At 39.8% G+C, this 25,637-nt stretch overlaps 1 protein-coding gene across 1 annotated transcript in view; it reads left to right on the plus strand.

Annotated features, from left to right (window-relative positions):
- The window catches only part of LOC114069599 (catenin alpha-2-like), a gene marked incomplete at its 3' end in the record, with an annotated part of 92,400 nt that overhangs the window by 50,115 nt on the left and 16,648 nt on the right, over positions 1-25,637 (plus strand). Inside the window, exon 2 of the mRNA XM_027906496.1 lies at positions 6,397-6,503. Coding sequence (XP_027762297.1) covers positions 6,397-6,503 — 107 coding nt within the window. The remainder of the gene's footprint in view (positions 1-6,396; positions 6,504-25,637) is intronic.

Raw genomic sequence — 25,637 nt, forward strand, 5'->3', positions numbered from 1 at the left:
TTTTTACTTTCCTCTTTTTTTTAAGCAAGGTGATGGGAACTGCTGGTTTGAACTCTGATTGTTTCAGCCAGATCTGCTGGAGGCTGTACTGGGCTGTCACTGACTGATGATAAGTGCTTTTATCTGCAGAAAGGGATGTTCTCTATTCCCTCTTCCACTGCACTTTTACTCCTCATTGTTAGTCTGTGTCCTCTTAGTATTTTCCCTTTATTTCCCTGCTTTGCAGTTGTTATGCTCTCCTGCTTTTTGTCCTTCTGTCTCTATTTGTATTCCTGTGCTAGCAGAGGCAGAGAGTGGGCAAATGGTTTGGGAATAGTGCTGGAAACCGGGATCCCTGGAGTATCAGAGCTCTTGCAACCACACTTTACAGCTGCTCAGGTCAGAGCACAGGCACAACTGCATTGCTCAACACTGCAGATAAATGTAAGGTAGCAGAATCTCAGCTATGTATAACACCAGGTATGTATTTATATATATATATATATATATATATATATATATATACACACACACACACACATATATATATATATATATATATAATTACAGCCCCCTGCCAGCCAGGTCAGCCAGGTTGTGGACTCTCTAGGACTGTGTGTGGTTTTGGTGTTTCTAATATCTGAATTAGCTGGTCCTATGCTCCAGTTTACCCTGTACTTGTACAAGGGAATCCACAGCCAGTTTGTGCATCTCCAAATGCTGTTATGCTCTGAAGGCTGACTCAAGGGTACAGCCATTCACATATTTGGATTTCCAGCTCCCAGTGAAGCATATAAACGTCTGTGAGATCAGTCAGATTGTTTCTGTGTCTGTCTCAAGAGACTGTGTATCCTGCTGTAAGGAATTATGGATTCCTCACTGAAATCTGTCTCCGTGCAGGGAGGTGTTTGTTTTGACGCGGTTCTCAGTCTTGGGATGTGAACTAAGGAACCACAGACTGTTTTTCGGTTTCTAACTCATCCTAGACCAGTTTGTGTCCGTGCTGCTGCTGGAGGGGGCTGCCCTGCCCTCCACCTCTGCTGCTGGACCGGGAGCTTGGCTTGTTACCTGTGCTGTCATCACGTGGCTCCCAAGTCAGGCAGGGAGCTGAACACTTGTTTTCAATCTGTAGGATCAGTTAGAGGTCCACCAGGTTATGTTCTTGGTGTAACCCATAGCCCTGTTACCAGGGGCAAAGGATGCAAACATGCAGGAAGAGCTGAGCTGGAAGGTCAGGTGGGTTTAAAACACGTGGAAGTGCCCTGCTAGTCTGGACACGGGGACTGCAAGTTGAGATGGTGACTGATGTGGGAGAATCATTTGTTAAGCACTTTTATTTTCTTTTAGTGGTCCGTATAAATGCCTGGAAGGATTAGGTATTATAAATTTAGTATTAAAAATCTAGTATTTTTAATTTACTACTTGGAAACACAGGCAAAATTATTATTATCTTGCCTTTTGACTCCTCTCAACTTACTGATGTTCTACCTTGCTGGACATCCTTCTAATCCACTAATGAAAATCATTTTTTTTTTGCTTTCCAGTAGAAAATAGACTGTTGGAAGAACAAACTTGGGCTGCCAGCACTGCCAGTCCAGTATTACCACCAGGTTAATCCTACAGCTTTGCTGTGAGTCAGGTGGAATGGGTTTTTACTTCATTCAGTATAAAACGTTTAGCATCTGTCCTTCATGCCTGCACTGTTCTGCATTGCAGACTTGAGCTGGACTCCTAACTGAAGGCCTGTTCAAGACTGGCATTGTTTCCGTTTCTAAAAAAAATTATCACTTTGCTTCGGTAAATGTTGCTTTTGCTTATGTAGATTTAAAATATCTTTACTGTTACACCCTGCTGGGGATGATTTAGAAGATGAGACAACGTTAGGTGAATGGAAGGATTGTTTGGTCACCGGAGAAGAAATGCTTGCTCGTGGAATGTTTTCCACGCTCGCTCGTGTGCCTCAACTACTTGATGAGTGACATCTATCCAAGGCCCAGGTGTTGTTTGAGCCTTGGTAGGAATAGGGTAGTCTTGTGTTGATGTGTCTATAGCAGTGTGTGTCGATGTATTAACAACAGCCGCTATATGGTATTTGTTTCTTTCTCTGCTGCGTTATCAGATGTTTGTGTATCAGTAGTAATCATAAGGTTGGTGATGGCAGTGGTGTGGGGTCAGATTTTTGGTGACTGTCATAAAATGAAGAATTCCACTGATGTGGAATTTGGTTCTAATACAGCAATCTGCGTGTTCCACTTGTTCAAGTAAATGCTTGTTAGTATTTACTGAAGTAAATACTTACTTTCTCTATAGATAGGCTTTGAAGACAAACTGCCTAAACAAATGCTCACGCTGAACATTACTGAACTGGATAGAGACATTTCTCTATTGCTGTATTTGGGAAAAGCTAAAAAGCTTTAAAAGATGTTTTGGCTCATGCTCCAGGAGCAAAACAAACAGTTAGGCAATAGAATTCCTTAAATGTATTCTTGAAAAAAGTGTGGAGCTGATTTCAGGGTTAGGAGAGCAATGTGTGTGTACTTCTATAGCAGTGTTATTACAGCACTATTGACATAGTTTCCTAATTAACAATATCAATTTTAAAATGCAGGATTAATAATCACACTCAGCCTATTGATAACACAGGTGAAAAACAGAGATTAAGTTTCACAGAAGCTTTCTGCTAACAATGTTTCCTTAACTGTGCAATAATAAAATCAGCAAGTGAATTTTCATTCCGTGGGGTTTACCCCGAAGAACAATTGGTACATATTTCTGAATTGGGGGTTGGGACTCAGACAAGAAATCTGATGTCTCATTTGGAAAAAAAAGAATGGATTGGTTTCATAAATATGTTGCTGAGCATTCAAAAAATGACAATAAGTGGTCAGGATGACAACAAATAACTCAATGAGAAAGCAGAAAAATTAAGCTCCTTATGAAAAGAGTAGTATCAGTCTAGTCTAGAAGATAATAGGAAAGGAAATCTTTTACTAAACATCTGCCAGTGTTCTCTCTATCATAATATACTTTCATCTTTATATGAAAAATACTATGGGATGCCATTATCCTCTGCTCACAGAGGTTATCTTCCTCACAGGTGCTGCACAATCCAGGCCAGGTGTAAGCTGTGAAGCAATTTGTGTTTTCATTGAAGCACTTAAAGCTGCTTGTTTGGGGATTCTTTGGTCAAATAGTTGTAAGATATTCTTAGCAACCTGTCCTTGATCCAACTGAGCAGTCCCTGTTCACCTCTTTGGTCTGGGAAGTTCATGGCAGAAATGGTAAGGGAGAAATATTCCATCTGTTCGCATACACACACTTGGGTAGGTGGCTCCTTTTTAGTCTTGTCATTTAAAATTGCTGTTGTGACAGCAGCTGGAGGAATGTTGAGGAAAATGCATTGATTTGACTTGTTATTTTTACTTATTTGCTGTTGTGGGGTGGATTTTATTGCAAATAAAAAAGTATCTTAGAAGTTTTTAGTAAGGCTTTTTCTTGTAGGTATCTTTTTATATTTGAAAGCATTGCTCACCCTTTTATATTGAGTTCTGAGGGATATTTGTTTTATTCTTTTGGTAAAGGTTGAATCTGAGGCCGTGTTCTGATTGTAACAGCTGATTATCCGGGTTATCTTTAGTCTCACCTGTGTGATTGTCATCCACTGAAATTAATTTGCTTTTGTGGGCTTTGGACTGTGATACAGCTTTGGATTTATTTTTTTTTTTTTTTTTATTATGACAAATGCATGTTTGAGTACCCGTGGTAATAGTGAGGAAAAGTGGGTTTATTAAAAAGAAAGACCATGTGACACATTTGAAAGTGCCATAACTCACAAATTATTGACTAGAATAATTGTCCACTTCAGACTTATTTTTTGAATCCAGAGGCCAACTGGAGTGTCAACCATCCTTCCATAAAAAGGAAATGGGTTCTGAGAGATTAATAAATATTGTCTGTTGGAAAAAATGGGCTTGGCTCCCACATCAGCCACGTTCAGAGCAACCAGAAACTGCCTCGTGGTTTTCTTTAGTCTCATCTGGGTGTTTTCACACTGTAAAACAGGAAACCTAAGGATTTTTTGCAGAAGGATGGAAACTGAATAATCCTGATTGTAGCACACACACCAGGTATTATCAGATAATTCCATCACCGAATGTTTGCAAATAAGAAGACCCTGAGGGTGGGTTTTATATGTGATTTATAAATACATTGATTAGGGAGTTCTGGTCTGCCTCTTTTCGAGCAAATATTTTGACACGGAATCTTTTTGCAGCCTGTGAATGGATTTTGCAGAGGCTTTAATTTTGATTGATAGTAATCAGTCAAGACATTCTCCTGAATAAAGCAGCAGAATTTATTTTGTAGATACCAGATAATGTTGCTAAGTCCTGAGTATGTACCTTATTGAATAGAGCTTTATGAGGTGGATTGTGATTCAAGGAGCAATAGCTGAATGTCTTTTGATTGTGTTCACTTAATTGTGGTGGTGGAGTATTTATTTATTTATTTTTATGTTTTATTACCGAAATTACCTTGTTGGTTAAACGTTGTTTTCTGGAGAAAACAACTTAAAACTTTTGGGATATTATATTCTCAGGGCTTGACTTGAATCTCACCTAAGCAATGTCCAATATGATACTATTATATTATCTTTCCCTGTTAGAGTTCTTATTAAACTTATTTTTTTTTTATTATTTTCATCTTAAAATAAAGGGAAATATCTCAACCCGAGCGATTCAAAAAGAACGTTTTTACATCAAACTTTTCTGTCTTCTTGTTTTTTATTGACAAGTTAGTTTACATGTGGCTTCGCTTGTCACCAAATACTTCTACAAAATCACTTTCCAGCTCAATGAGGTGCATTTGTTGTCTCTTACAACCTGACAGCTGGGCTTCTCTGTACCTGGAATTTCAAAAATGAAGCCAACTGTCTAGAAAATTGCATAAAAACCTGAAATGGGGGGAAAAAAAAAATAAAAATGACAGCCACTCGCTGCTGCCTTCATTTTAGGCCTTGTTTAAGATTTTAAGTCTCAGGGGGTCTGGAGAATCCTTTTTGTTGTTAAATCAGTTCTGCTCTTTTTGATGCAACATTAAGAAATGCTGAACACCGTGGGGAAGTTCTGTTCAAAACTCTGAACAGAGCTGTTGAATTTGTTTTATTCCACGTGTGGGTGGGCCGACCTTGTCTGGCAGCCAAGTGCCCACTGAGCTGCTCCTCACTCCCCATCCTTGGCAGGGCAGGGGGGAGAAAACAGGATGGAAACCTCACAGGTGGAGATAAAGTCAGGGTGATCGTTTGCCAATCACTGTCACAGGCAAAACAGACTTGGGGGAAACGATTTTAAGATTTATTGCTAATTAAAAGAGAAGAAGAAAAGGGCAAAATCCAAACCACCTTCCTCCGCCCTGACTTTTCACCCAGTCTCCGCTTCTGATCCCCCACTCTGGGCAGCGCAGGGGGATTTGGGGGTTGCAGTAAGTTCATAACACTCTGTTAGACACCAGATCAGTGATTATTGGGTCAGAACTGCCTTGTGGGGAGTGTGTGTGTGTGGAGGGGGAAGGGATGGATCCAACCAGGTGGGATGGTATCGTGTCCCTTATGGCAGCCCCTGGAGCCCACGCAGGGAAGCTCTGGAGCAGCTGGGAAAACTGTAACACCCCACAGCTCCTGTAGCCCCTGACCCAGCTCAGACTGGGGCACTGAGGACACTGCCCTCACACTGACCTGGAGCCCCAGAGTGGATGGTGGGTCAGAGAGATTGGATCTTGAGTGGTGAATTGGTTGGATTTTGACTCAGGGGTTGTGGATTAATAGTGTATGCTGAGTCAGTGGAACATTTATGTGTAGCTTTTGTGGTGTCCTTTTGAACTTTGGCCAAGTTCCCTTTATTTGCTCCCCGAAATTAATAAAGAAATCCCTTGGGAACAAGTCTGTGGCTTTCTCTCTTGAAGCCATCTCGAGGTATTAAAGAATCCTAAATCTGTATTAAAGTAAAACTCCTCGCCAAGCCTGTGGGCTGGAAGCTTCAGGGGCTGGAGTCCTACACACTCCCCATCCTGCCTCGCGCTTTTCCCCTGCTCCAGTTTGGATTCTGTTTGGACTGTGCTCCTTCAGGATAAACCTGCTCCCTGCATTGTTCCTTCAGAACATGTCCATCTGCTGTGGTGTTGGAGTGTCTGTCCTTAAGGGCTACAGGAGGAAAAAGAATTCTGAATATAAACGTTTAAGCCCTCAGAGGATGTGGCAGCAGTGCACCTGGGAGTTCTTGGGAGTAGAGGAACACTGGCAGGGTTATGGAGGTTTATTTTATATGTGAATATTTATATTTATTCTCTAAGTAAATGATATGGAGTATTTGGTTGTTACACTAATAATTCTCAAGGATGCTTGTGTAATTTTGTCTGTTCCAGGGAGTATGACTTCTGCAACGTCACCTATCATTTTGAAATGGGACCCCAAAAGTTTGGAAATCAGGACCCTCACAGTGGAGAGGCTGCTGGAGCCACTTGTTACCCAGGCAAGTATCTTTGGCTTGTTTTGCTTCTTCCCTTAGCCTGATGCTGTATTTACTCATTTGAAGTAATTATCTTAATAATATTTGGTGATAAAAACGTGAGCAGCTTTTGTTCGTGATCTCTGGTGGAAAGCTCTGTTCAAACATGTTTTGGAAGCTCTTGTTCTAAATAATTTATAGTCCCAAAGCCCGAGCAGGAATACAGTAGCAACAGCTATTTACATAGGTCTGTCTTAAAGCAATTTAGAAATTCATGAAACAGCTGATCTAAGAGGACATGCTCCTGGTTTGTTATTACACTATGGAAGACAGACTCAAAAAAAAAAACCCAAACAAAACCAACCAACCCAACTGCAGAAACTCTTAAAACCTGTTTCATTTCATGCTGCCATCGCTGGGAAGATGTCAAGGCCTGGTGCCTTCCTGTTCCTGAGCTGATGTTAATAATGGGAAAAAAAACGGTTGCATAATTTAGTAACCTTCAAGATGGGAAGCTCCATTATTTAAAATACATACAGAAGTCATTTTTCTTCCAGGAATGCTCATATTAAAAATGAATGCCAGCTATCCCCATCTGTCCATCCACCTGGTACTAACAGTTCTCTTGTAGACATTGTGGGTCTTGACACTGTGAATCTTGACATTGGTCTGCTGGATAGAAATGCAGGCCTTCATTTGAGTGTGAGAATAGACTTGATGCCTCTGTTTTAAGAATAAATCTTTAATTACCCCCAGAAATGACGTGTCTGCATAGTTCCTATGCTCTTAAATTGAGTCACTGTGCAAAGAAATGACGTTTAGTATTTTTTCTTTGTTTTGGGGGTGGGGGGAAATGTTATTTTTCCACAAATTATTCTGGACATGAAAGTTTCTAACCATGTACAGATATTACAGACTCAAAGGCAGAGAGATGTTTCATTTCATGTAGTTGGTGATAACAGGGTAATTAACTTGCATTATAAACCTTTATATCTTTGTTGTTGATATGAAAGACAGACCAGAATGCTGAATTCACTGTAAAACTGACTAAAAATGAGATTACAAGCTCTCAGTTATTCTGATACCAGTGTTGGTACAGCATTTGAAGCTGCTGTGCAGCACAATCTGTTGTGAGATGAGAAAGTTACTGAGTGTTCTGTGAGGGAATTTCGTGTTTCCCTTTCACTTTATTTTCCAACAACTTGCCCAGAGAAGAGAATGCATCAGCCAACAAGTTAAAATGCCATTGTAAGTTCACAGTTTCACAAGCTGCTTGGGTTGACTGGGTTTAGCTAGCTTTGTGTTGGATGGAGTGCCTCAACAAGTTTAAATCAGGAAATTACAAGCTGAACTACAAGACATGGTTTTCTTCAGTGATGACAACTTTGGTTCTCAAGTTCTTGTTTTGATGAGGAACAATGTATTTCTATTTCAGCAGTTTGACAAGAAGACTAAAGAAAATAAAATGCTGCCAAGAGAGGGGAGAGAACTGTTGGGTTATTGCTTTCTTCAACGTTTATGAATATCTTCATTCTGATTTCTTCTTTTCATGGGTTTCTAGATAATATGAACATATAAAACCCCCTTTTTGGACACGTGGTTTAATTTCCTGCATTAAAGAAATAAGTAGCTTTACTTATTTCCCTGTACTTTAATCTGGTAGATGTTTGACTAAAGCATGTTTTGTGTGAGCCACACAAACATCACCATGAAAGCTTCAAGTGATGAGAAATGTGTTACCTTCAGATTGTGTTTATCTGTTGCATTTTTAGCTGAAGTTGTTCAGCTGCTCTTTCTGTTTTTCTCAGATAAGTTAGGGATGCTCCCAGTTTAAAAGCTTTTTATTTTTTTTTTGCAAAGCCTAAAATTGCATTTGCAGTCTGGTCAAGTCAAGAATAGCATCTCGTTTACCCCTGTTTGGGCTTCGATCTCAATCTGCCTGTGCAGTGACAGCCTCCACAAGGCAACCATGTGCACATTCCACGTGCAGAGATTTGGATCTCCTTAGGAAGTTTCAAAGCAGCTTCCTTCCTGAAGAGAACACCCAATTTGAAAACTTTATTTTGGCAAATAAATAAATTAATCCCATTCAATTTTGTTTGAAGCATGAAGTCCACTTTGCAGATTCACGTGAGCCGCTTGGCAAAGAAATCATAGAGATGGTTCTTCCATGAGTCATTAAATAGAGGTCACTGGAGAGAAGAGAGAGATTTAATGGCCCAACATGCAACAGAACTTTGCTGCTGAAGTTCCTGAGCAACCACATCTGCCTTTGAAAGCAGCTCTCCTTTCATAGAATCACAGGATCATTTAGGTTGGAAAAGGCTTCCAAGATCATCCAGTTTTAACCAATCCCCACCCTTTCAACTAAACCACAGCTCTGAGCACCACGTCTGGTTGTTTTGTGGACAGTTCCAGGAACGGGGATTCCACCACCTCCCTGGGCAGCCCCTTCCAATGCCTGACAGCCATTTCACTGGAGAAATTCTTCCTGATGTCCAGCCTGAACCTCCCCTGCACAGCTTGAGGCTGTTTCATTGTGTCCAGTCTCTTGTGACGTGGGAGAAGAGGCCAATCCCCACCTGGCTACACCCACCTGTCAGGGAGTTGTAGAGGAGTTTTGGCCAGGAGTTTGGATTTGATGACATCCCTAGTCCTGTACACCCAAAATTTGCCTGCTCCTGTGATTTCTAGCACCCCCCCAAGAGAAATTCATACTTGATTTTGGCATTCACGCTTCAATATTCAGAGCACCCTCTTGTTCTCCGGGCTGTGTGTGATTTTGGAGAATGCTTGAAAAACTGGAAATGGTTGTACACAAGTCTTAGGACTCCAAAAAGTGATAATTTAGTCTTTGTTATCTGGGGGAGTGTGTTTGGGAACTGACTCTGAACTCAGTGTGTATATATAGGCACAGGACTGACAGATTTTCAAATGGTGGCACATCAACTGGTTTCCACTGAAATTTTGGAGAGTGGTACAGAAATGTGATGTGGGTTTGAAAAAGAACACCTCAGTCAGTCAGGAGAAGAGAAAGGTGCATTAAAACTGAATTTTAGAAAAGCTCATTTGTGTTCCAGATGAGAAAATATGGATAACCTAAGAACTGATTTAGAAGAAATTATAACGCAAGAAGGTTGTCTGAACTGAAGGGGACAAAGAAAAAAAAAAATCCTAAAATCCATTAACTGATGGTGAGAACACATTAGAAATGACAGAATTGCATTTATTCTAGGAAGCCCTGAACTAGGAAACTAATTAAAACTTTTGTCTGGCTGTCAGAGGTGTAAGAAGATTGGAGCTTGCTGGGGTACTCGTGTTCCCAGTGCTTGTTGTCGTGGTTAAAGAGTAAAAGATATGCCCTCCACATGTCTTTCATCAACTTGCCCTTACTGAGATTCTTCTGAGAAATACGTGATTGAAGAAATTATTAGAATTTCTCTTCTCAGCAACATGGAAATTACTGATTGAAATATGTTTCTTTTCTCTGGCTAAAGTGTCACAGTTAGCTGAAAGGAAAAGGTAATTGGATTTATTGCTAATTTTTTTTTTTTCCTGAGAGTTTGTAGCAGCTAACCTTCATTTACTATAAACCTTAGAATTTTTAATTCTATGAAATTTTTATAAGGAAGTTTATAACTAAAACATATTCTCAAGGGTTACAGGAGTAAGGGTTGCTACCTCTTACTCCACCTTCATGCACAGTAACCCAGGTGAATTGCAACTTTATTTGTTTATTTTTTTACAGATTTATTTGTTTTATTTGTGGGTGTTTTCTATAAGAAGAAAGAATCACAATTTTAGGAATGGTTTAACTGCAATTGCATGGTGTTTTAGGTATGGCTGAAAAATAACACTTTTTGAGGCCATAAGGAGGTGGGATATATTTTTGTTTGTTTGTTTCTGGTGGTTTTGAGTGCTAATTAAATAGAAATATGAACACAATTTCTATATCTTAAGGAGATTAAAAAAAAACACCCACAAATAAATCTCAACTATAAACCAGCAACATCCATGCAAATATTTTTTTTGAAAAACAGTAAAAATACTCATGTGTGAACACAGGGATGAAAAAAATGAAGGACTTGTGTCTAGTTTTTGAAGATGACATTTGCTCTTTCTCTAGGATTTAAATCTTCTAATGTCAATCTGTGGTTCTTTTCATTAGTTTTGCCCAGGAATTTTAAATAGCAGGGTGGCTGGTTTACAGCTGTGCCTTTATTGCCAGAGCTGTGCAGTGGTTGTGCCTTTCAGAATCTTTGTATTTCTGGGCTGTTATTTATTATTGCAGAGGTTTAACAATAACACCGATAATGGTGAGTGTTCCTGTTGCAGATTGTTCATGACTGATTATGTTTTCCCTCAGTATGACACATTTTTGTCCTTCTAGATTTGCTGTGAAAAGACAGTTTGGAATTGCAGTGCATGTTTTGTGGGTTTTGTCCAATAATTTTAAAATGCTGTTAGAGTGACTTAAATGAGGGAACAATATGTTGTAAGGCAGACAAAAAAAAATTGATTAATGATTTTGCATATTTTTTATGCAGTATAACTCAGTAAAATTGTCTGTATCTATAAAATAAATAAGTCATTAGATAAAATTCCAAATAGTTTTAATTAGTGCATTTCTATAGAAAATAATAATAATCGTGTCTGTGTTATTCTTCTTGAGCTTGTGATTAATCCAGTCCCTTGTGCAGTGTATTTGGAAAATGGACTGATTTCTATATTGCCAAGAAATATAAATATATATATAAATATATTCCCAACCATTCCAGTTCACTGGATATTATTCATATTCAGTGAACCTTGTTTTCATAGCGTTTGAACCCTAAATCTGGTGTGCTGTTTTTCATGAGAATTGCATTATTGATTAATGTTGTCAGAGAAGCTGCACCTGAACCACAGCTGTGCACGGACACAGCTCCCTTTCCGAGGGCTGCTGAATGTCTGAAAGTTTGGGAAAAGTTGGGTGATGGAGCACTTTACACCTGATATTTGTTGCCCTGGTTTTAGTAACTGGGCAAAATCTTTGAGCAGTTTCTGTGTTTGATAGCTGGATTTAAGTGAAGTTGTTTTCATGACAGACCTAAGGGAAAAAGCTCAGTTCAGCTGTGCAATAAGGTCAATATTATTTTATTTTATTTTTTTTTTTTACCTGAGCAGGACTTTTCTCCCAAAAGTGAAACTAATTTCTGTTTATGCTCTTTCTATCAGAACAGTCCCAAATCTGTGGTGCTTCTGGGGGTGTGGGAGGTTGGACTGTGCACCAGTTTTCCCTGGCATGGATGAGGTGATGGCCTTTCATGTCAGGGACTTGAAGTCGAATCGTATCAGAAAACAAAGATGCAACTTTTTTTTCCTCCAACTTCAACTGAATGAAAATTTTTTTTCAAATTCCTTTTTTTTTTTTTCAAGTTTTTTTATGTAATTATTATGTTGAGTAGGAACAGAATCCTCCTTTCTTTCTCCAGCATTATAGAACCGTAGAATTGTTTGGGTTGGAAAAGCCCTCTGAGGTCACTGAGTCCAACCATTCCCCCAGCACTGACCCCTGTCCCCAAGTGCCACATCCACAGGGCTTTTAAATCCCTCCAGGGATGGGAACTCCACCACTGCCCCTGGGCTGGACATCCCTTTCTGTGAAGAAATTTCTCTTGATGTCCAATCTAAACCTCCCCAGCACGACTTGGGGTTATTTCCTCTTGGCCTGTTTTTTTTTTTTTCTGTGTATTGCTTAAAACAACTTCTGAACTAAAAACCATCAGCTGCCTTTTTTACTTCAGGGTATTTTTTTCAGCCATTGGATTCTGCAAAAAACATCTGCTGCACTCTGGCCATCACAGTGTTTCTTTGCCATTGGATTCAGTAACATCCCTGCCTCTCTGCCAGCTCTGGTTGGGATCTTCTCAGCCTGGAGACTTTTTGTGTTGGCTTAGAGAACCTTTAGCTAAATTTTATCTTTTTTTATCTTTTTTTTTTTTAAATCTATTTTTACTCTGCCTTGCTTGAAAACTGCAGACTATTTATAGCGTGTGGTGTTGTGTAAGGTCTGGACCTTGTCACTCTGTGCCTCCCAGTGATTGTACTCACTGTTTGGAGGTGTTTATGTATGTGTTTGTACTTTGGAGTTTATGCATCTGCAGGTCAGCATTTGTTGGGGGGGGGGGGAGAGAATGAAGGGTTTTGGGTCTCATCCATTACTCCCAGGTTCTGTTTTTATGGAATAATGGTGCTTAACTCAGAGCAATGCAATGTGGTGGCTGCTTGTTCTTCTCTTGTGCCACCCAAGCCAGTGTGGAGATGGTGAGAAATTTTGTTATTGGTGTGTCATGGTAACTGGTGACTGGAGAAGCTCGTGGCTAAAATGAACCTGCTCTGATTTGTAATTCTTTCTATTAAATGCTGGATTGTCCATCTGTTTGATAACTCTTCAGTTTTCTTCATCACTAGGAAATTATTAGTGGTTCAGGGTCACCAGAAGGTGTTTTTGACTTTCTGTAGTACAGGCAAAATAATCTTCGCAGTTTCTCTTAAAAAAAACTTTGACTTTAAAAAAAGCTTTTGCTGCTTTGACCCTTCAGTGTGTGACAGGGAGTCTGCCCTTATGAAGCAGGTTTGCTGTGTATGGCATGAATATTTAGAAGAATCATAGAATCATAGAATGGTTTGGGTTGGAAGGGACCTTAAAGACCATCCTGTTCCACCCCCCTGCCAGGGAACCTTCCACTATCCCGGGTTGCTCCAAGCCCTGTCCAACCTGATCTTGCATTATCCAGTGCCAACATCCAGTGCACTGTCCTTGCAATATCCAGTGCAAATTTGCTGCCTGTCCTTGCTAAAGCAGTGAATAAATAAATAAATAAACCATCTGACTTGATGCAGCGTTGGGAAATCATCTCATCAAAGTGGAACCGAGAGAAAAGACAGAGGGACGAGAAGAGCTGTGCCATGGAGAGACTGAGCTCCATGTGGGACACTGTGCACGTTAATACAATTAACACACCCATATAATTAACATGCCAGCCCCAAACCTCATTGCTTGGATAGCAGGGATACCAGTTACCCTTACGAGAAACCCAGGTTTCAACTTCAGGAGAGAGAGAACTGCTGGAAGGTTTCCCCTGTCATGGCTGATTAGGCTCTCATGGGACTCATGCTGTGACTGAAAAGAAATATAATACATACCCAAAAAAGGAAAGGCAGATAACTGAATATCAAGCTGGAATAAACAGTGAGAAGTTTCGCTGCTATTTCCAGGTGGTGTCTCTGTTGTGAGAACAAATGAAATCAAGTATAGAGGTCAGGGAAGGGGGAAGTTGGACGAATCTTACGTAGAATTGTAGAATCGTAGATGGTTTGGGTTGAAAGGGACCTTAAAGGTCATCTCTTTCCAAGCCCTGCCATGGGCAGGGACACCTTCCACCAGAGGAGGTTGCTCAGAGCTCCATCCAACCTGGCTGACACTTTCCTGTAAGTTTAGGGAAGAATTCCCGCAGGGATTTGCGTCACCGAACCCTGGGAATGTCCCCGATCCTCTTCATCCTGTCTCCTCAAATAGCATGTTGGGGACTTGTCTAGGCAGTTTCCTGACCCTGTTCTATTCTTGCACGTGGCTTTCTAGCAGCTGTCTCACGGAAGAGTTTTCAGAGAATGGTGTTCTTGCCTGGGATTTCCAAACTCTGAATCAAGAAGATCAAACTAATTATTGCAGTCTCTCTTCTGCTTGTGTCCTTGAAGAGCCTTTTCCCTGTCCACAGATACACAGCTCAGCAGGTTCTTAACAGTCCCGTTGATTTAATCAGGGTCATCTCTGTAGAAGGGGAAAAATATAAAAGTTTTGAAGGAAAATCAGCTTCGGTTGCATTTTTTAGGTGATTCTGGGTTGCACAAAAAGCACTTTACGTGTTTTAGGTTTCTTTTCAGAATATCCTGTGAACGCTTTGTCCCTTCCAAAATTTCTTGCAGTCAACAAATGTACTGGAAAACGACAGCATTTTCTTTTTAGTGTCAAAAATGCTAATTAAAGCAGGATAGGTATATTAGCTTCTGTTTTAAGAGATGATTGCATAGTTAATAGCCGGTGGCCTTGTTACAAAAGAGGTAATGGATTTTCATTTTGGCTCATAAGCAAATTCCTGTTGGTATCATAAAGTTTTGTATACTAAAAATGTTTGACACATTTTTTTTCCCAGTGGTTGAACTAAAGACTTCAAAATAAAGGCTTCAAGGTTATTGCAGCAGATCTAAGTGCTAATATAATAATTTATATTAGTAGGATATTCTAAGCTTGGATATTTTTGCATTGTGCTTCAACAGGGAGTCAGCTTGGAAAAAATGTTTTTAGTATTCTGATATCCAACTAAATGTGAGCTTGTTGTAGCAAAGATACGATCCTTAAGTGGATCAGCTGGTGGATTTAGAGTAAATTTAGGCAGTATTATCATTATAATAGAGCATTAATGAGATTATTATTGGAAGGATTCCCCCTTCTCAAAAAAGCTGTTGACAAATTGGAAGGAGATCAGAGAAGAATGATGTGAATTATTTCAGTTTTGTCTTTTAATGGAAACCTAAAGACTTTGGATGCATTTCATCTGTACAAAGGCTTATCAATTAAAGAGAAATTGTCTTCAATTTACTGGCAGTATAGATTTTGAGTCTATTTGTGGTAGCACTTACAGTGTAAATAATATTCCATGATTCTAATTTAAACTAAACTCAAATATCGGATTCTTGGAACTAAAACATCCAACCTTAACAATTCTAGGACATGCTTTTTAGGTCCACCAGGAGTTATAAAACTGGGAAAATAATTACTGGAGGAACAAAAAAACTGCGATAATGGGATTTCTCACTTTATGAGCCAGGGAGGAAGCAGCAGCAGCAGGATTGCTTGTTTTTTTGTCATCGATCAGATTTGCCAGGGAAAAGAGAAAACAGATACACAACCTCTGTGATTAAATATGTATGTTTTTAATGACTTTGGAAGCAATTTGGATATTGAAGTTTGTAATCCATCTTAGCTTCATTCTTGAGAGCGATGTGAAAATCCTGCTCGCTTTCTAATTTTTCCTTAACTTCATTTGCCGCGTGTCATCAATCTGCGAAAGTTAGAAAGGATGTAAAATAATCCTGATTACGAAAATGATAGCCTAATTACAAGATTTTGCTTTGAGGTGTTAATTAACCTAATTCTAATGGATCCACGCTCTCAAAAGCAATGGCAGGTTTTTGCTCCATTTCCCTTCAGTACAGATTTCTGAAGGTTGACTGATTTGTTTGCAGTTCAGAGGATTCAGGGCATGGATACAGGGGTATTTTTGGGTTGTTTTGTTCTTTGTTTAGTGTGTTAATTTCTTGGAAGATTGATTCTGTTGTGTGCACACCTTTTAGTGGATCCAAATAGATTTTTTTTTTAGGGATCTTTGACTGTTTTATAAATTGCAACAAAATGTAACTGGGGTGATCTGAACTTCTGGGGTATTTCAAAGCTGACCTTGATTTTCAGCCAGAGATATTTAGAAAAGTCTTGCACAGTTTTGCCCTGAGCACATGGTCTAAATTACCGTATTTAGTTTCCTGTTTGGTAAATTAATTTTCAGTATCTCTTCCCACAACCTCGTCAGTGGTTGGTGCTCCTGAATATTATGTGTCTGAGCAGCAAATTCTCACATTTTGAGGATATGTCCTCTTCTACTTGGCTCTTTCAGCGGGGTGATTAATATTTTCCCCTTATGTATTGAACTTTTTCTCTTTAGTCTCTTTTTCTGTACTACTGCAGTTCTTCAGTACTCACTGATGTGGCTTCTCAAACCCTTTACTACTTAATAACCTCATTATAAACCCTGTGTAACTCACACTTAGCATATTCAACCCAGACTAATTCAATGTTGTGCAGATGACCTTCGATGAGTACACAAGAAATATTGCTCTGCTGGGTAGAAATTTTACTTTTTGTAGATGTATTTACTTTTTGTAGATATAGTTCCTTATCCTGTTTTTTAGAATAAATCTTTTTAATACCCTAAATGAAGTCAGTCCTGGAATTTTTATTCTCAATTAGTTTTCTTGGATCCATGTGGAGCGAGGGTCTAATTGCTCAAATTTTCACTCTTGGCTTATGAAAAAAAATGTATTTAGCAAAAAGAGCACAATCATGACAAAGTAGCCTTGACACTTACTTTATGTATTGTTCTTTATAAATTAAAGATGAAAGTGGATGGAATTGATTATACATACCATTCTAAACTAAGAAATACAGCTTAATTTTCGCTTAAGAAGCTGTTAGTGTGGGAGAGGATAAAACAAAGTTGTTGGGTTGGCGTGGCCAGGTTTTGGTGGCAGTGGGGATACAGGGGTGGCTTCTGTGAGAAGCTTGTAGAAGCTTTCCCATGTCCACGGAGCCACTGCCAGCCAGCTCCAGGATGGACCCACTGCTGGCCAACAAGGCTGAGCCCAGCAGGGGTGGTAGTGAAAAAAAAAAAAGTTCTTATGTAGGAATAATTGCAGCCAGAGAAGAGAGGAGTGAGAACTGAGAGGAACAGCTCTGTAGACACCAGGGTCAGTGGAAGGGGAAGGGGAGGAGGCTCCAGGGGAGTGATGGAGTGGCCTTGGTGGCCGCCTGACAGACCTGGTTGTAAGTCAGACTTTTCTGCTTGTAGAAACAGTTTGTCTCGAAGTTCTCGGTGGAGGGTTTCGGAGAAACGGGATTTGCAACGGGAATTAATTTCTCTGATTCATTTCATCTTGCTCTGCAGTGATGAAAATGTATTGTACCTGCTTATGGTAATAGTAAATCCTTTTATTAGGAGGTATTCGTGTAGTAGCATGATGACTCCAGGGTACTGAATGGCTACTGAATATTGAGTTGTTTCCAGGGGATATGTGTTAACCTATTCATTTTTTTTTCCCTTAAGAATTACACATATCTACACTCTGTAGAGGGGAACAAGTGACCTTTTTTCTCGAAATACTTGAATTGCCAGGTAGTTTTTTTTTAATTTTCTGAAAAAAACAATTGGCTCAAAAAAGTATAGGAAATTCAGATTTAAATTTATGCATGAGACATAACATATATATGTATCTTTATTTTTTCTTCTTTCCTGTCTTCTACTCAGTCCATATTCCTTAAATCTGCTTCCTTCCCATGTTCCACCCCATGAGATCTCTTTGAAGTCTTCCATAGCCTGCAAGATTTATATTGTTTATTTCTTTTTAAACTGAGGCACTCAGGGTGTCCACGTATGTGCAGTCTGATATTGTTGACTATTGGAATGTGATGGATTAACAAATTTTTTGTAGTGTTTTTACCCTTTATAGGAAAGGAAATGGTTTTTAATTGAGACATTTCTCTCTGGCACAACTGAAGAACTTGTTAGAGTAGCTGGAAACAGCTACTACCAGGGGTATTCCTGGTTTAGTCCTAACTGGGATCAGTGATTTAATTTTATAATGTGGCCCATGCCCTGTAAAATAAGCTTTTCTGTATGAGCCACTTATATGAGGAATAAATTCACTGGCAAATAGATTTATTTGGGAGTTTCTGAATCCAGCAGCATTCCAGCTGTTTGTTCAAGATGCATCTGAATTCACACTGTTAATTCCAACCAGAAATCAAGGCCACTTTACACTCAGGCCTTCTCATACACAGCGTGTTATTAATGGAATTATTGCAACTATCAAGAATTTAAGGAAGATAATTTAATTGTGCTCATGTTTGGACACAGAAGGAGAAAGTCCAGGCTGTGAACTACATCTGTCCTTTCCCCACGTGTCTGGAGACAGAAGTTTCTACTTCCCTGTTAGTTTCCTTGGACAAGTAAGAAGAAATTAGGAACATTATTTTTTATTTTCATTTTCTGGTTGGTGCCTCATTGCCAGAGCCTTTGGCCTCTTCGCTGGGGACTCTCCTGTGTTCCCACCTGGGTCTGTGTGTCAGGTTTTGGATTTCTCTCTCAAAGGGCATCTTGTGAGTGCTCCCCTCTATTTATATTTTCGTTTGTTTTGAGTATTATGCAGCAAGTAGTGATAGATTTTTGTGTAAGAAAAAAGTGGGGGGGATAGTTTGTGACACGACAAAAATTGCAGCAGTTCCAATGGTCTTTGGGGGATTTAGTATCTTTTGGAAATTACCTTCCTTCCTGCAGTAGATGAACTGCAAGAGTGGAAATTATTATTGTAATCATCTTCCTGGAGCTTTTGCAAGTGTTTAAATTTTACTTACAAAAGTTACAAAGCACTTTGAAACTGAAGCCTGAAATTTTGAGCTCAGTGTAGCAGTTCACTGCATAATATTTTATCCATCTTTAATGAGAGATTAGTAATGCATTTGCTCTGAACACCTCTCAGCCTTTTCTGTTGAGCTAAAAATTTCCAGGGATAAAATTTAAACAGTGAAGTTACACAATTATGTTCTTTTTTCAAGTGGCTGGCCCTGCATTTTTCTCATTACACTTACTTAGAGTCTGTGAGGAATGGTGACTGTGGGGTTTTGTTTTGGTTTTTGTTTGGTTTTCATGGTGGTTGGTTTGCTTGTTTGTTTGGTTTGGGTGGGGTTTTTTGTTTGTTTTGATGAGTTTCTGTTTGGTTTTGGTGTTTGGTTGGGTTTTTTTTCCCCTTTGGCTGATTTGAGAATTTTTCTTTCTTTTCTTTGTTTTGTGACTGTTTTGTTTCTCCAACCCAGCAATAGCCCTTTAGGCTGGAGGAGCCAGAGAGGGTGTCTCACATCCATAGATCTTTTATTTTACATCTCTCGTGGAATTGAGATAGGAAGCCCAGAGTATCAGTTTGTACTGAGCTGTGTGAGTTTTGTGTATAATCAGATAGTGGTTTTATACAGCATTACATCAGAAACTAATAATAAATTAAGATGCTTCCTAATTCAGTAAGATGCTGCTAAAGCTGATCTGCCTGGAAGTGGGATCCACCTTTCAGAGATCTTCTGTCTGCAACCTTTCCTGCAAGTCTGCTTGGATAGGGAAGCCAGAGGGGCCTTGTGGAGTTTATTCCTCTCACATCCTTGTCCTCCTGGCCTCCCCTGCAGGCTTTTGCTGTTGCCAATCCCATGGTTTTGTCCCCTGGCACCATCCTCTTCCAAAATAACTAGGAAACTTAGGAATTGCGTGGCAAGAAAGTGCAATTAAATATTTTTGAAGTAGGGGGAAAACTACTGAAAATATTTAAGCTCTCATTCTCTACGGAGTGGGATTTTGTAAAGAAAAGCAGTTTTAGGACTTTGGAGGTGAGGGTGTTAGTTTGGTCTCAGTTTTAAGCTTCCTTTGTGCAGGATTGCCTTACTTACTCCCATTTGACCACTTTTGTCTACTCCTTCAAATACTTGCCTTGGCCAAAAATATTCTAGTTATTACATCATCAATCTATGTCCTCTGTTAATTTCTTCTCTATTTTTTTTTCTTCCTCCTTATTCCTCCTGGTTATAAGACCAGGGGACTCTCAACTCTTTTTAGAACCATTGTATTTAAAAAAAACCCAAATCTAAAATCACTGCTAATTTTAACCAGAGGTTCTTCAGGCCACACTTTTTGGTGGTCCGTGTTTTTCCCTGCCAAACTCTTAGCAGGGCTTTGCTTTCCAGTCGTTATTTCAGTCGTTCCTTAAGGCTCCCGTGGTAACATCTGGTTCTTGGGCATTTCTTTACTCTTCACTCTGACCCAGCTCTTGTGTTTTTATGACAGGAAAGGACAGGAATCGGCAGGGTTGCATTTATTAGCTTAGAATTACCTGTTTTGGAGAAAACTGTTTCAGGTTAACAGGCTGTTGGGTCTGGCTTCACTGGGTGGTTATATATTGAGTTTCATGAGGCACATTTTAGAGGAATCTCATTCATTCGCTGGGAAGTCACTCACGTTACAAATGTTGTGTGGACTCGGCAGCCTGAACTGCGGATTTTGTTGCGAATTTTCCATGGAATTGCTGGCAAATCCATAGGTAATGCACACTCTTCATGAGTCAACTCATTTGTAGCGAGTCAGTCGCTCTTCTTACGTCTCTGTCTTTTACTGATGTGGCCATCACAAGGCTGAGGCTTCAAAGGAAGATACAAAATTGAGCACCATATATGATTTTTTTTTATATCCCCTTTTCTCCAGGGCACCCTCCAGTGCTGTATAAAACATCACCTTACTGATTTGCTGCTCGGTGGGTGCTGTAAGTTTATGTGATGTACGCTTGGAGGTTCTGTTGTTTGCAGTGTAGGTCTGTGATCCTGTCACTCTGCACTCTCTGAGAGATGATCTATTTGCCACTGCAGTGTCTGAACACTCTGCAAGGAGCTTATTGAGCCAGAAAATGAATATGTGTAATCAGCACCTAATTTCACAAAAAGTCCAGCAGGGAAGCTTATGCTGGGTTCCAGCATTTCCATTTCTCCAAGGTGGAACTATCAGAAACCTAATTGTTGCATCAAAATGTGCCTTTTTGCTGGAATCATTAAATCTGATTTTTTTCCGTGGAGAACGTGTGGGCAACTTGATATTCATAAAGCCTTTATTAACATTTATAATTTCATTTTATACTGCTGCATAGCTCGGTTTTGCTTTTCATGAGATTTTTATGATGTTGCTTGTCCTTGTAAATTCACTTATTGTGGTTTTGCTTTAGTAGATCTCATCCAAGTTACTGAAGAACTTTACATAAATAACACGATCAGAGGATCTTTTATTGAGTTTTGTTCTGGTTTGGCACATTTTCTTTTGAAGTAACTAAATCTATATATTTCAGATGTTTCTGAGACTTAGTAGAGATTTAGGTGTAATAGATTTTGGGTTTAGTTAAGATTCTGTCTTGATACAAGGTGCATGTATGAAAAAATTCCAGCACTTAGCAATACATTTTCCATAACCATCAACTGAATGTGTTGTGCTGGTCATATTGATCAAGTCTGATTAACCACCTGAGACTTGACTGCTCAATTATTTGATGGTCAGATTCACACATGACTCAAATATTTTTGCTTTTATAGGAGGCCTTTTAGAGGAGGGTGATCCATCCCCACACACACCTGCCCTCCAAACCAAAAGGGAGTGGGGGGGAGGAAGAATTAAAAAAAAAAAGTTAATCAGATTGGGTGGTTCTTGTCCTAAAGGAATGTGGAAAATACATTTTGTATGACTTTTCCCCCATGTAAAACTTTCCCCAGCACATTTAATATGCTAAAATTATTTCTCCTTGGAGATGAAGTGCATATGATAGTTCATTATTTATCAGGCATTTCTGCTTGCTGTTTCATAATTATTCATTTAGCACACACTTGATTTTTTTATAAGTCATTCCCCACAGGGAAACATAAACCAGCTGATCAATTCCCAAGCCAGTCAGCCCATCTCCAGCTGGAGGGATGGGAACTGGGAGTGCTGGGAAGCACAAGTGATGGGGACCTGGGAAAACACAGCACGTCAGAGGCTGGGATATTCATGGAGCTCACAGAACAGTCTTGTCTTACTGATTCTGAGCACTTCATCCAAAACAAGGAAACTGCTCTCAGGCTTCTCCTCCCGAGGTAAATTTTTATGACAACAATGCTGTGTCCCTGAGCATCTCACCACACTTGTGTGTGGAAGATCAGCATCGTGTGGTTGTGATGGAAATCTGAACTGCCTTTGCCTTGCTTCCTAAACGGCTGATTGGGACAGAGAATTCCTGGCTGAGACAGCTGAGCAGTCGCCCTCCTTCATGAAAGGAGAAAAATAACAAAAAACTTTGGTGTTTGGAGAATGCTGGAGGCAGTTTGAAATTTTTGGAGCTCAAAAGAGAGGTTGCTGTTTTGTGACACGTGTCTGAGGTGCTGTGGAGCTGCAGGGATGATACACCAATGTGCTTTGAAATAAATTTTCTGTAAGACATTGGTGTTTGTTCCATAGGCTTTTCCTCGTATTTGTTTTCTCCTGGAATGGTTGCCCAGCTGTGGGATATGATGGCAATACTTTTTTTTTTTTTTTTTTTTTTTTTAATCCAGACTTTATCAGTTAATCCAAAATTGGAATATTTGCAAGCATTGCATTGTTATTATTGGTGAGGCCCTGGCACAGGTTGCCCAGAGAAGCTGTGGATGCTCCATCCCTGGAAGTGTTCAAGGCCAGGTTGGATGGGGCTTGGAGCAACCTGGGATAGTGGAAGGTGTCCCTGCCCACGACAGAGTGTTGGAACTGGATAATCTTTAAAGTCCCTTCCAACCCAAACCATTCTGTGATCTGAGTTCTGTGAAAGGTGCTGTTTTTAGATCTGCACTGCATAGATCAACGATTGGTTATAGTCTGATATAGCAGAGTGAAATTACGATTTTTTGAAGTGTGGGTGAAAAACTAAGAAGTTAGGAGAAGGTACTTGAATTGGTTTTCCTTATTATTCATTCCAAGATTTCTGCAGTAGAAAGGGGTGGAAATCGCTTTGGCCACGTTTTGGAAAATTTTCCCCAGTGGAATGAAAAGCCAGAGCAGCCTTTCCACCTCGGGCAGCCTTTTCTCCCTCACCTGCCTTTCTAAATTGCCCATCTGCGATGCAAGAGATGGGGGCAGTGGGGGTTCCAGCAAAAGGGCTGTAGGATATTGGCAAAGTAATGTGTTGGGAGTAACTTTGGACTGGAAGTGGTAAAGGCAGTGCTGATGGTCCTCTCCACAAAAAGGTGGTATGATATCTACATCCAGAGTTGGGAAACTGGAGCGAGGGGGAAGATATAATGTCATGCAAATTCATAAATACTCGAAAGCAGAATATTAGTAGCAGATTGTCTTTAGTATAATAATTTCTACTTGTTTGTTTACGAGCTGAGAGGAATTAAATCTTGTACTTTCTAGTCCTTACAAGTTTGTATTGTGAGAAATACGGTTGCATTTACAGTGTGGTGTCTTATAATTCTGGGATTTACTGGTTCATTTTTATTCACTTGACTTATGGAAGCAATTGAAACTGTACTGCTAATTGTACTGTAGTGCTAAGGACATACCCAAGAGCCATCCTGACTACAGGTATTTCCTTGAGATGGTTTCTTGATAAGAACTGGAACTTTAAGTCCCCTTTTTCTTCTTATCTCTTGTTTATGTGCAACTGTCAGTTAGGAGAAGAAAAGGAAAGGGGAAAAAAAAAGAAAAGAAAAGAAAAGCAGAATCCAATTCCTTTTAGCTTGTGATTGTAAAAATCAATGGGGCTGTCCTGGATTGATTTTTGTAGCTCTACTAAATCAATAGACATTTTTCTTAGGTGATGCAACCTTAATTCTTTTTATAGTTGAACGTTTGAAACATTTACATTAACTTTGCTGTTAACATGTGACAGGAAATTGCCTATAAAATGCATTTTTAAAAAACGTCAGGACTGATAAAAGTTTAACTTGCAGATTCTACAGTTATCCCCTGGATTTATTTTAAATCACATGTGCTTTCAGAAATAGATTCCTACAGGTAAAATGTAAATGTGCAGGGTAACTGTAAAATGAAGTTATTCAAAGATAGAATAAAAGGAAATGGTTTCCTGGTTAAGGAGCATTATAGATAATGCCTTTTTCTTCTTTTTTTTTTTTTTTTAATTCTGTAGTTTGCTAAAAGAGATATTCAAGCCTTAAAATTCTGTTTTACTGGATCTTAGAATAAAAATTCCACTGCATGGCCTTAACTATGCAGAAGCTGCAGAAAGGTAATTAAAATGCTGCAGCAGCAGCAGAGGTGTTTGCTGCCATATCCTGGCACTGCACATGAGCAGTGTTTTACATCCCTCATTCAGCTGCTCTCACCCATCTCTGCTTTGTGAAATGCAAGGTGGATCTGGGCAGGTTTATGACCATTTCTTAACATATCCATGGAGATGAATGACCCGAGGAAATTCTTAACTAGATTTTTAAGGTGGGGCTGAATACGCTTTTTAGTGCTCCGGTAGCCAAGAAATCATTTTTTCAGGGGCAAAAATTGGTTCTGTTGGAATTTTCTTTCAACACTTTTAACAGGATGACACACTGGGCACAGGAATTATCAGCTGCTGCATCCAGGCAGCCCCTTTCAGAAGCGGAGTCCTGCTAAAAAAAAGCAAAAAAACCCCAAAAACGGGTGGTTTGATAAGACCTGAGGGTTGTGAGGGCTGTCAGGCTGAGCTGGGGTTGGCCGTGTCTCCTGTCTTCACCAGTGTCCAGGAGCAGATTGCTGAGGAAGATTGTAAGGCTCTGTAAGTGTGCAGGAATTGTCCTTTTCTCTCTCTCTGGAAGTTCTCCTCCCTCCGTTTTTTTGTTCCGGTTCTATCGCATCTTTTTGTGAGGGAGTGATTTGATTCTCAGCTGGTCCTGAGCAAGACTTTTGGTGGTGTTTGTACGGGCTATAAGGAATGTAGATCCTTGTAGTTGCCTCCTTTAAGTCTTTTTGACACTGCCTGAAATGCCATCCTCAGGAGGAAGCCCTGGCTTAGGTGAAACTGCCCTGGAATGAGGTTTACAACTGGTTTCACTGTCAATGGAGCTGAGTCAGGTGAATGGCATTCTGATTTTTTCGGTATTTTAGCTGAAGGTCCAGACAATGGAATGAGAAGATGCCTCCTGCCTCTGCAGAGAACACCAAGCTCAAGCTGGGGCTGGAATCGTGCTGGGAGACAGAATTAGGAGTCAACATAACCTTGGCTAATTGCAGATGATAATCTGAAAATATAGAGTGGAATTCAGTCCAGGCAATTAGAAAGCTCGTCATTTGGCCAGGTATCGTTAACTATACAGCATTAAAGCAGATTTCCCAAGGAAGTCATGCAGTGGATGGTAATCATGGAATCACAGAATTGTTGAAGTTGGAAAAGACTTGATAAAATCATTGTAAAATAATTTCTAAGATTTTTCTAAGATCATGCAAGTCCAACCATCAGCCCAGCACCGCCATGTTCGTCACTAAACCATGTCCTCAGGTGCCATATCCACGTGTTTTTCAAACACTTCCAGGGATGGGAACTCCACCACTTCCCTGGGCAGCCTGTTCTGATGCTTGAAAACCCTTTTTAGTGAAAAACCTTTTCCTAACACCTGATCTAAACCTCCCCTGGTGCAACTTGGTGCCATTTTATAGTCTTTAAAACCGGAATAGGTGCTGCCAGGAAGGGGGGAGAGGTGGAGCTGGTTCAGTTTTGGAGTGGGACAGCCCAGATATTTTTTACTCCCCTTCCACAGGTGTTTTT

Source organism: Empidonax traillii, unplaced genomic scaffold (genome assembly GCF_003031625.1).
Source record: "Empidonax traillii isolate 1590-97213 ecotype Southwest subspecies unplaced genomic scaffold, ASM303162v1 scaffold1307:size210176, whole genome shotgun sequence".
NCBI lineage: Eukaryota > Metazoa > Chordata > Aves > Passeriformes > Tyrannidae > Empidonax > Empidonax traillii.